The 12,855-nt window shown below is 38.2% G+C and overlaps 1 protein-coding gene across 5 annotated transcripts in view; it reads left to right on the forward strand.

Annotated features, from left to right (window-relative positions):
• Positions 1-12,855, forward strand: part of ARID1B (AT-rich interaction domain 1B) — a 440,617-nt gene that overhangs the window by 152,733 nt on the left and 275,029 nt on the right. For all 5 annotated transcript variants that reach the window (XM_023206077.3, XM_023206081.3, XM_023206082.3 and 2 more), the window contains exon 4: positions 6,607-6,717. In XM_023206077.3, the coding sequence (XP_023061845.2) occupies positions 6,607-6,717 (111 nt within the window). The remainder of the gene's footprint in view (positions 1-6,606; positions 6,718-12,855) is intronic.

Below are 12,855 nucleotides of genomic sequence, written 5' to 3' on the forward strand. Positions count from 1 at the left end.
GTGATTTTAGGGGAATATATGAAGCCCAGGATAAAACCTTAAAAAGTAAAAATCATATTCAATCTCTTATTATATGATAGTGTTTGAAGCTTCCAGTTGTCTCTAGTGTACAGTTATTATAGAAATGAAGAGATATCCATCACTTGCAGATACTCCAGCATAGTGCTCATAAGCTAGCTCTGCAAATGACTTCAGTTTTTGTTTCCTGGTAGGAAAAAACGAGATAGCAATAGCAACTATCTTGTGGTGGTGTCATTAGGACGAACTGCGCATACTACCCCTGTGCACGCTACCTCTGTGCACAGTACCTGTCACAAGTCCCCTCTTGTGAATATGAGCTGTCGTTGGGGCTTCCTGAGGTGCCAAGGGCTGAGCGTGCCATCCTCGACGTGCATGTTGTATGAATTTAATCGCTTTCCTTTTGGAAATGATATTTTAAATTCGTCTACTCACAGAAAGTGGAGGGAGGTCAATAACACGCCAGACATCCAAAGCCTAGGGATGATTTCACTAAACTGTGGTAGGCTGTGTGGCCACCAGGCATCCTCTCTGTGGAGGTGGTCCCAGCCACCTCTCCCCCCACCCTCACATGCTGGGATGGGCTTCTGTTTCCCTTTTAGGATTTGGAGTTGGTGATAGGGAATTTCCAAAGCATGAAGAGAAAAGGATCAGGAAATTATTGAGACTGCTCAAATCATCATTCATTCCCTCCTTCTGAATTATGGCAAGAGAATAACAATGTGGCCATCTTAACTCTCTTCCTAGCACATCTGTACTTGATGTGAGGATTGGAAAAACTTTTCTTACATAACATGACAGTTATCACTTATTCCAGATCAAGACACCATGGAGGCTCTGTTGCATTTTGTTTCTGACCTGACGCTCTTTGTTGGATTTTGCTGGCATCTGGAGACCTCCTCACTGACCTCTTACTAGGTGCCATTGCCATTTGTTTGTCAGGGACCAAGGTGCTCCTTCCTGTCCTCCATTCCTCCATCATCCTTTAGTTTATAGTCTATATGCTCTTAAATTCTTTTTTTTTCTTTTTCTTTCTTTTTTTTTTTTTTGGTTACTGTCTACCCATCTTCCCACTCATCCCCTGCTCTAGTTTTGCTACTTTTTATGATGTAGTTTGATACCTGGAGTAAGTTTTGTTCTAATCCAAAATGATGGACTGTGAGTGTAAATTGACACTTTCTTTGTTAAGAACAATTTGTCAGTATATATTAAAATTTCACATGTAGCAATCTGATACAGTTTGGATCTGTGTCTCCACCCAAATCTCACGTCTAAGTGTAATCCCTAATGTCAGAGGTGGGGCCAGGTGGGAGAGGATTGGATCATGGGGGCGGTTTCTCTTGAATAAAGTTTCAGACCATCCTCTTGGGGCTGTTCTCGTGATAGTGAGTGAGTTCTCATGAGACCTGGTTGTTTAAAAATGTATAGCACCTCCCTGCTGTCTCCCTTGCTGCTCCCGCTGTGTGAGACACCTCACTCCCCTTTTGCCTTCCACCATGATTGGAAGCTTCCTGAGGCCTCCTCAGAAGCAGAAGCTGCCATGCTTCCTGTACAGCCTGCAGAACTGCGAGCCAATTACACCTGTTTTCTTTATAAATTAAGCAGTCTTAGGTATTTCTTCATAGCAGTGTGAAAATGGACATACACAACCCTTTGACGGAAATTTGACTTGTAAAGATTTATGCTACGGAGATTTTCATATGAAGATGTATGCATAAGGATGCTGTGCTGTATGAAGAAGGGAAGACTGGAAACAACCTAAATGTACATCAATAAGTGACTGGTTAAATACGTTACTGCACCTACAAATAATGCATTGTCGTGCGACCATAAAAAAAAAGAATAAAGTAGATATTTAGTTGTAGATAGAGAATGAGCTCTACAATATATTGTTAAGAGGCTGAACAATATGCTGTTTACAGAAAATATGCTCTAGTTATATATAAAGGAAAAAGGATTTAAATTCACCTTTGAACTTGGTAACACATTGAAAAATTGCAGAAAGGTAAATAAAAAAATCCAAAGCTTGGCCAGGTGCAGTGGCTCATGCCTGTAATCCCAGCGCTTTGGGAAGGCCGAGGTGGACGGATCACAAGGTCAGGAGATAGAGACCATTCTGGCTAACACAGTGAAACCCCGTCTCTACTGAAAACACAAAAAATTAGCCAGGCGTGGTGGCACATGCCTGTAGTCCCAGTTACTCGGGAGGCTGAGGCAGGAGAATCTCTTGAACCCGGGAGGTGGTGATTGCAGGGAGCCGAGATTGCGCCACTGCACTCCAGCCTGGACTACAGAGCGAGACTCAGTCTCTTAAAAAGAAAAAAAGTTCAAAGCTTATACCATGGGAATGGTTTCCCTTTTTAATTTTTTTAAAAGGGTCTTTGACGTTTTGGTTATTCTACATTTTATTCAAAGTTACATATTGCCATTAGGATTTTATTCATTTCCTAATGAAAGAAAACAGAAGCACTCCTGCTCCTGGCCTTTCTACTAGGCCCTTGTAATAGTTATCTTTACTCTTTCCTGTAGTACAAGTGGGATTCTAGTGTTTTCTTCCTGGTCATGTTTCATTTCATACTGTGATATGTTCAAGTACCCAGCAAAGGAAATAAGCCCATAGTGGGCGTTCAGTCAGCTTCTACGACATGTGTTAAAAGAGGCCTGGGCACAGTGGCTCATTACTGATTTTTAGCACTTTGGGAGCCCAAGGCAGGAGAATCACTTGAGGCCAGTAGTTGGAGACCAGCCTGGGAAGCATAGTGACACACCATCTCTCAAAATAAATAAATTAGGTCGGGCATCGTGGCTCATGCCTATAATCCCAGCACTTTGAGAGGTTGAGGCAGGCAGATCACCTGAGGTCACGAGTTCGAGACCAGCCTGATCAACATAGAGAAACCCCGTCTCTCCTAAAGATACAGAATTAGCCAGGCATGGTGGTGCATGCCTATAATGCCAGCTACTCGGGTGGCTGAGAGAGGAGAATCACTTGAACCCGGGAGGTGGAGGTTGCGGTGAGCCGAGATTGTGCATTGCACTCCAGCCTGGACAACAAGAACAAGATTCTGTCCTTAAAAAAATAAAAATAAATCAATAAAAATAAAATTAGCCAGGCATGGTGGTATATGCCTGTAGTCCTAGCTACTAGGGAGACTTGGGTGGCTGAGGCGGGAGAATTGCTTGAGCCTGGGAGTTAGAGGCTACGGTGAGCTATGATTAGGCTGAGCCACAGAGTGAGACCTTGTTTCTTTAAAAAAAAAAAAAAAAAAAAAAAGGGAAAGAAATACCAAACTGAAAATTTCTGAAACAAATGTGTAATTATTACTACCCTAAACTTTTTTTCACACTTCTGTGAGTCAGTTTCCCTTTAACCTGTGACTCATAACATAAAGAAGGTTAAGGCCAGAGTCCATCAATGGTTAAAAGATTGTGAGATGTAGAAAAATAGAACTGATGAATTCTGAAAGGGAAAACCTCATTCCCGTTGCCCGGTTCTTGTGCATTGCGGTATTATCACAATATGGCATTCTTTTAAAGAGTTACGACTCTTTACATATACAGCAGATGAATGTGATTATTTATATGTGTATATTGGTTTACACACTGGTGTTCACTGGCTGCTTAAACTTACAAATAACCAAAGATGGCAGTAATGTTTTAAAGTGTAAAGCTGTGCTTCTTTGTTTATAAAATATGATGCTGAACATATTCTTTATTTTCCGATACTGTCATTGCCTTCTTACTGTCTATTTACTCTTCTTGAGATGAAAATAAGTATGTAACAAAAAATAAATATAGCTTTTAAGATGAAAAAGCTCAAGTTTCGTATGAAATATTTTTATATCCTTATTAAAGCAGCCAAACAGACTTTATAGTCCCACTGTAAGTATATATATAGTTGATGATTGTTATAGGTTTCAACTTGGCACCTTTTCTGTGTGCTCCCTTATTAAATCAATACTTATGTTCAAACATAAACTGAGGCAGAACAAGTTTCCTGTTCAATAGTTCTCACTAAATTTTGTTTTGATTTTATTTCCAACTGTACTTAATAGCTGAAAGCTTCTTGTGGTTAGGAGTAGTATTTGAGATTTTGGTGGAATCTAATTATTTTGAACTTTTAAAGCCTTAAAGAGGGAAATGTAAGGCCACAATACATTTTTCTAATAGCTTTCGTAGTCTGTTAGTCTGTGTTGCTTGTTTTAGGGGGATGATGTCTAAATTGAAATGTTTATCCACTGTAGTTGTAATGATCTTTTTCAACTTCTTTAGAAAGCAGTTCATTGAGCGAAGAAGAGAGAATAAAGAGAAACATAAAAGGGTAATATGCATAGGACTTTTGAGCCTGTTACTATTTCCTAGCTAAAGTTTACTTAAAAAAAAAAAAAAAAGCCTAGGCATTGGGCAGAAACTGTGTGCACGTGTGTTGGAGGAGGAGGCGGGGCCTGCTCATTTGTTTGCCCATTGTGAGGCTGTCCTGCACCTTTGTGCTTTTTTGTAACAGGGTGAAGGCCCCTGAATAGAGGCCTTGTGCCCTGCTTGATTTGAAATCCATGCTGTTTATGGAAAGGAACCTGCAGGGCACCCAGCGGGAAGTCTGTGTGACAAGTGGAAATCTAGGATCTGGAAGAAACCTGGTGTTTGAGGGGGAAGGTGGTGGGGGGAGTGGTCATAATCTTTCAGCCTTTGCTTTTGTACCCCACAAGCTTAATTGTCACCCTCTGCTGGCAACCAGATTGCAGAGCCACTCTTTAAGTGTCCTTGGATTGCCTGTGCTTACTCTCACCTTATTGTTATCAAAGAAAAACTGGACAAATAGGATTGAATTCTCTTAGAAAAATATGATATGAACTGGGTACATTACTAGTAGAGGTTAAATATCTGAGGGTTTTTTTGGTTTGTTTTTTGTTTGTTTGTTTGTTTTTTGATAGAGATGTATTTAAAGGGAAGAATGGCTACATGGGAAAAGCTGGAATTACTGGCACGCTCCTGTATTTCAGAGCCTGTTGAAAGGCAGGTCGCACCAACACTAGGCTGGTTAAATCTAGTTTGTACAGCTTGTGTACTTTGTGGTACCAGCTATTGGTCCAAAGTTTCCTGGCTTAAGAAGCCATGTAATTTTAAGTGTGCGAGAAAGGGGTGGGACAGCAGAAGCTTTTTATAGGATTTCAAGTAGTAAACATTAATTTTTAAAGCAATATTCCAGGGACTTAACAGAAGTAGAACTTGTATATGATGTTTCTTTAATGCCAGCACATATTTGAACTGACAAGGGAAGGGAGATAATTTTATTTTAAAGCAATATTTTCCATTCTTTTTTTCTCTTCAATTAGAAACTGGTTCTTCAACTTTCAGTGCCAATTGAGACATGCTACAATAAGTATTTAACAATTCTGTCCTGCTGTTTGACTTCAGGGGGAAATGATGGTAGAATGTTTAGTAGCTGAGCATACAGTTAGGTAGCTAGGGATCTGGTATACAGTAAATGTGGTGTGGTGTGGTATTTGGGTTATATATGCTAATTATTTCAGCACAATGCTGAAACCATGCAGAATACGGAAGAGTGTTTGACAAGATGCCAGAAAGGCCATGTTAATTATGTTTATTGTCCCTATTCAGGTTTTTTGGGTGTGTTTTGTTCCCCACTGTTGTTTTCTTCTTTATGGTGGTTCTCTGAAAACTATGACCCATGAACATATGGAGTTCTGTATATGCGTGTTTATTGGTTTTATAGAGACCCCAGATTCTATGAGCTTGATAACGATTTATGCTGTTTTGTGGGTAATTGAGAGGACGTGTTAAGATATAGTTGATAGTAAGGTTTTCATTGGTTATTTCTATTTCTTGAGGTAACATTAAAGGCAGTTTGACCAAAATCAGAATTCAACAATACAGAGAGCTTTTGGTTTGCTCTGGGTTCAAAGACAGTTTGGTTTGGCTACAGCTGACCTCCCTCCCCGTTTTTGTGAACTAGTCTTCTTCCTGCAAAACTCAAATACAGTACTTGGTATGGTCTCATAATAAATTTAGTTGTTAATTATATATATATATATATATATAAAATATAATATGTATATATCGTTTATATTTCTGCTGTTAATGATTCTCTGCTTTTTAAAATTTTTCCTTCTGATAATGTATTAAATTATAGCCATAGCATATTTATATGTCTGCTACAATGTAACATTAGTTGTTGGTTGTGATAAGCTTTTGTTTTGTTTTGTTCTGTTTTGTTTGACACAGGGTCTCGTTCTGTCACCCAGGCTGGAGTGCAGCGGTGTGGTCAAAGTTCACTGCAGCCTCCACCTCCAGGCTCAAGTTATCCTCCCATCTCAGCCTCTCAAGTAGCTGCACCACCACACTTAGCTAATTTTTTATTATTTTTGTAGAGATGGAGTCTCCCTATGTTGCCCAAGCTGGTCTTGTACTCCTGGGCTCAAGCGATCTGCCTGCCTTGATCTCCCAAAATGCTGGGATTACAGGCATGAGCCACTGTGCCCAGCCAAGCTTTTGTTTAATTTTAGTTACTGTAGAAGCTTACAACTCATTGAGATATTTATGAAGTGCTTTGTGTTTGTGTTTTTTTAGGACATGTCTCAGGAAGGCTATGGAACTAGATCTCAACCTCCTCTGGCCCCCGGAAAACCTAACCATGAAGACTTGAACTTAATACAACAAGAAAGACCATCAAGTTTACCAGTAAGACATTATTGTGCTGATTTGGAAATGTAATGAGTTAAAGATTTTTAGAAAGAGCTGTTGTTTTTGTTTGTTCTACTTTATATTATGACGTGATTGAGAAGTTTCTAGATTTCAGGTATATTTTGTGGTTAATTTTTCAGGGTTTAGCTTTTAGGAGCTCTGTAGTCCTGGATAAGTCTATTTCATGTGTGTGTATCTTTGTTGCAGAGTGTAGACATCAGTTGGAAGGTTTTATGCGGCTGGTCGATTTTGTGTGCAGGCAGTTATTGCTGTTGTACAGTTGAGCTTTCTTTAGGCTGTTGCTTTTTGGTAGTGATACAAAACAGAGGTGTCCTTATAGGAGTTAAAACTTAAAAGAAATTTGCACTTTGCAAAGGATACAAATGATGAGATAAAATATCTGATAGTAATTTGAATTTCTTCTAGGACTTTCTATTTATGTAATGAGAAATCATCTGAAAGAAAGTAGTTTAAAATTTGAGGCCCAACGCAGTGGCTCACGCCTGTAATCCCAGCACTTTGGGAGGCCAAGGTTCGCGGATCACCTGAGGTCAGGAGTTCGAGACCAGCCTGACCAACATGGAGAAACCCTATCTCTACTAAAAATACAAAATTGGCCAGGCGTGGTGGTGTATGCCTGTAATCCCAGCTACTCGGGAGGCTGAGGCAGGAGAATCGCTTGAACCTGGGAGGCAGAGGTTGTGGTGAGCTGAGATCGTGCTATTGCACTCCAGCCTGGGCAACAAGAGTGAAACTTCATCTCAAAAAAGACAACAACAACAAAAAAATGACAAAACTGTTTATTAAGTATTTCCACCAGTAAATAGTATACGGTGATTGAGGTTTCTATTTATAGGAATAGTGGCTATTTCATGGGGTATTGTGTTGATGCCCATAAATAGTTCATGTCTACTTAATTTGTCTTTTTTATAGAGAACCTAATTTAAAGGAAGTCTTCCTTATTAACTAAAAGAAAAAATCTGCAGGAGGCTGAGGCAGGAGAATCGCTTGAACCCAGGAGGCGGAGGTTGCAGTGAGCCAAGATCGCACCACTGCACTCCAGTCTGGGCGACAGAGCGAGACTCCATCTCAAAAAAAAAAAAAGAATAAGTCTGTACAAATAAATATTTTTACATTTATTTGAAGGATTATTGTCATTGCCTAGTTTCTATGGAGAAGGTTTGTTTAAGATGGGAATTCAGGAGAGCCATGATTTTAATTGGAATTTCAACTATGTTTGCATTAACTTAGATTTATTATATTACTTCTAAACATGAGAACAAACATTTGTAGTGAATGTTATACATGACATTTGACGTGCATACCGTACCATATACATTTTGATGTATATGCAGATTTAGAGAAGGTAAGTGATGACCACAGTATGTCTGCTGTCTTTGAATCTGATGGATGTATTTTTGAAACTCTAATTTTTATACCTTTTACTTTTATGTGAGAGAGGGTGAAATCTTATTGTGGCGTTTTTTTCCCCCGCTTTAGTTGTGTTGATGTATTTATTGTCTAGGTATTTGGTTTTGAAGGAGGGAAATAGGGTTGGATTTTGCGTTTTATGCTGCTAAACGTTCCTCAGCAGGTAGTTCACAGCCTAGTAAGCATGTAGTGTGTCCGCGTGAGAGAGAGAGAGGGGGAGAAGGAGAGAGATAGAGGCATGCATGCTGTTGATAAATACTACATTTACTAAGTATTTGGAAATTAGCTTTTGTGGCTCTATGAAATTTAAAATAGATGCATGGGAGCCAGATAAACAGTGAATTCCAGTTTTTTCACCAGTTTTTTAGTGGTTTTGTAGAAGCTCGACCTTGTAGATTTGTCATTGGCTGATGATATTGTACTGTGACACAGGTTGGTAAATTTGTCATAAATAGATGCAGATTTTCTGCATAGCTGTAAGAATACTTTGTGGCAAACTGCTTTCTTCATATCTACTCAAAAACTTCAGCATCACTCACTAGTACATGCCTTTTGCCATGGATCTATGTTGGAATGGATGGATGACATTCAGCTAATTCTACAGTGTTATTAGGGATGGCATGAAGTATTGTAGTTTCAGATAACTGACTGAAGAGTTTGCTCTGGGATAGGAGCTTTTAAGTAGATTGCTGGAAAAGTGGATGAAAGCATTTAGGAGATGAATATAGTCATCAACCGTTTAAATGTTTTCTGAATTGTTCTATTTCTATCTTGTTGTGTATGTATAACAGCTATCTTCTTTAACCTTTATCTTGCCTACTTCCCAAAAGTATTTAAAGTTGTACTAATGTCAGTTTTTTTGTTTTTTTAATGAAATACCCCAATTGGTATTTTCTTTCTGTTTTTGTAACTCACAGATACATAGGATGCTGGTTGACTCAGTAGTTCTTCAAGCACATTTCAGTAATCTCTTTTTAGAGAGCAGAGTTTCCGGGTGTTTTGTTAAGTATGTGGAAGATTCAGTCACTGAATAAAGGACAAACTGTAAGATAACCTGCTATACCTGAAACCCCCAATCTGTTAGGATGAAATTTGGCTTTATTTAAATGAAATTTATTGCACCACATTTTTTTTTCCCCCCCACAGGGGCTTTTGCATCTGTAAAAACTTTCTATATGGGGCTTACAAATATTTTTATTTATGTGGATACTTATAATTAAGTTGCACACAGCTAAGGTCATTGTGGTTTCAGGGAATGATTTGTTGATACTCTGTTATGGCTCTAATAGTCTGTATTTTACAGTGTTACAAGATATTGTAGTCCTCTAACTTGGCTGGGTTGATTCTGGAGAGCCCATGAAGCTGTATTTGTTATCACATCTGAATTTGCTGTTGGATCCTTTGTAGATTTACTCTTGTGCTATGGTTTTCCTTCTCAGATGTCAGGAATATAAATTTTATCTTTTCACCTGAAGTCAATCCATGATATTTGAAACCTGTAGTTTTGTAATTTGGAATTAAGTATATTGTGTTATCTGGTACCATTTATGAAATGCAGCATAGTGATTCTAATGCGTAATTATTCTATTCATTTTATATAATGATGATGACAAGAATGCCTCTTAAGTAGTAATTTCTTAGTCTTTTTGCTTACATTGAGATAGGTTTGTTATATGTTTCTGCATGTGACATTTTCTACCTGTATCCTGAGTATATTTTTCTTTTCTTTTTTTTTTTTTTTGAGGCGGAGTCTTGCTCTGTCGCCTGGACTGGAGTGCAGTGGCCGGATCTCAGCTCACTGCAAGCTCCGCCTCCCGGGTTTACGCCATTCTCCTGCCTCAGCCTCCCGAGTAGCTGAGACTACAGGCGCCCGCCACCTCGCCCAGCTAGTTTTTTTTGTAGTTTTAGTAGAGACGGGGTTTCACCGTGTTAGCCAGGATGGTCTCGATCTCCTGACCTAGTGATCCGCCCGTCTCGGCCTCCCAAAGTGCTGGGATTACAGGCTTGAGCCACCGTGCCCGGCGGAGTATATTTTTCTTTTAGCATGTTTGTTACAATGTAGCAACTTTCCATTGTAAGAAATCAAGGCATTTCCAGTATCTTTATGCTACATCTATCATTTGATCCCTCAGCAAGTTGTCCTCACTGTTGTTTGATCCTGTTTTTCTATATTTGCATGTCATTAAATTCTTCATGACCTTTAGTAGGCAATGCAGTTCTATTTCCCAGCTAACTTAGATAGATCTTCACGTCATCTGCAGAAAGCAAATGATTGATAAATTAATAACTTGTTCTCTTGTTGTCTTGGGGCCATGACCAGTCATACTTACTTTTTGCTTAGTGGACTCAGACCTAAGCTCTGAATAAATCCTCCTTAATATTGTCCACTTATTTTTATACCTCTTAGTCATACAGCATTTCCCTGTGAGGTATGTTAGTTTATACATCCTTGGTATTACTGCTATTGATAAATCTTAACATTGAAGAGCTCTCTTTCTTAGACTATTATCACTTAAAATTTGAGCACATTTAGCTTTCACAACCTCTAATATTGGTATGAAATAAACCCAGCATTTAAGCTGAAGACACAGTGGAAGGTCTAAAAGATGCTGTCACTTACTTAATTTCTTGTTTCATAAACATTGGATATCCCTCAATTTATGTTTCAAGGTAGCCCTCAAATATGGATCTAATACACTTTTTGTTGAGTGTTCAGTTAAATTTTCACCTCTTGTGACATTTATTATTTATCCTTTTATTATAGTTATCCTGAACATTGTTTTGGCTCCCCTGTTTGACTGGAAGCTTTTCGTGGTATTTGTTATGTCCTATTCAGTAAATATTTTCCTCAAAAATTTCTATAAAAATGACTTTTAAATAAATTGACTTCCTCAGTTTCAGAATTTTCTTTTAATTGCTAAGGGATCTGTTAGGTGGCATTGAATGGCCCCCGGGGCACCTGTGCTCTCTTTGTGCTGGTGCTGCTGAGTGATTAAATGAGTGGACGTCCGCATCACCAGGCGTGCTATCATTCTTCAAATGATTCTATTTTACCAAGTGATGTTTGGATTTACCTTGGTTACCATAGCTTTAAGAAAAGAAGTGGACACTTTGGATAATTAAGCTAAAAATACCCTGAAAGCATTCTGTTCTTAGTAATACATATTTTTTACTTATAAAAAATTAATTGACAGAAATAGTAATCATAAGTTCAGTAATTATATTACAGATGGTTAGTTAATAAAATATTCATAACCATGTATAAAAGGAAGTAAACATGGAAAAGGAAGAAGTTTTATTTTCTTATAAAACACTATATAAGCACTTTCTTATAGTGCTTTTCCCTCCAGGGATCTGAAGAGTTGTTAATATTCCTCAGCCTAGAAATAACTAATTTGTTTTATTCTTCAGAGAGGCATGCCACTAGCTTTGTACTTCAGATAGGAGGTTCATTATTCTGTTTACCTAAGATATAGAATGCAATCAGTTTGGCCGTCATATTCTAAGAGCGTTTGAAAATGGACTGCTTTGTTAGGACTTTGTAAAATATGTCTATAAATATGGGCTATTCTAGAAGGCTCATCAGGTCATTAAAAACCTCTTTGTGACCGTTTCTTCCTTAAATAGGAAATATCTAAAGAGGTTGACATGAAAAGGGTTTGATCTTTCTGAGTTAACTAAAAATCCCTAAATGTGTCAAATAGTGCTTATGGCACTTTTGTTGAGTTTGCAATTAGACGGAAATATTGGGCTTTAGATAAAGCATATGTTTTTTGGCTCTTTGTGAAAGGAAGGAGGTAGTAAATGCTGGTCGTTCTTTGAAATAGAGGGTGTTAAACAGGATATTGGAAGCCTGAAAGAGAATGGTTGGAAAACTTTTATTACCAAGAATATTCTTTGGGCTTTGCTGTTAGCAGCAGAGCATGCAGTGTTCTGCCTTTAATTAAAGAAGAATACTCTTGTTTGTGTTGGTTTTTGTTTCTTAATCATTAATGACACTTACGTTGGTTACCGGTAAAAGGTCACGTATTTTGGAAGCGTATTTGATTATTGATGACATTAATATGGATGTTCTAAGCATGTAGATTGGATAATATAGTTCTTGTGAATGATTGGAAACTACTCGGAATAACTTTTTAACTGGGTTCAGCTTTTTGCTAGTTCTCAGTCCAACCTAGCTAGAAATATAAAAAGAAAAGACCATCTCAACCTGTTAGTTGGCAAGTTTTGGCAAAAGTTAAAATCTACCAGGTAAGAATTAGATGTATGGCTATTGAATGAAGTATTTTGAAACCTTTTTATTTGAGGTTGATTTAAATGGTTGTCCTTAAAAGGTTAAGAGGGGAGCTGTCTTCCACTGATTGATCCTTCTCAAATCATTATGAACATTAAAAAAAAGTATAAGTTAATGAAGGAAAACCCGTATCTGTTGTCAGTCTTATCTCAGTGTTCAGGCATGGATGATGCCTGTGTGCAGCTGAAGACTTAAGCTGTTTATTTTCAGTATTCTCAAAATGTTATTAGGGTATGTTGAGTTTTAGAGTTTTGGAGAAAATACTTTATAAAATGGAAGCCTCCTGTGCCAGGGAGGAAGAGGAGGTTCTCTGAAGGATGGTGCCCTGTCCCCCAGAACATCTACAGGTGTACCTTATCATTTGCATAGCTTCAAAACCAAAGGTACAGACACATTTTGAGGTCTTGGGG

Source organism: Piliocolobus tephrosceles, chromosome 5, assembly GCF_002776525.5.
Source record: "Piliocolobus tephrosceles isolate RC106 chromosome 5, ASM277652v3, whole genome shotgun sequence".
Lineage (NCBI taxonomy): Eukaryota > Metazoa > Chordata > Mammalia > Primates > Cercopithecidae > Piliocolobus > Piliocolobus tephrosceles.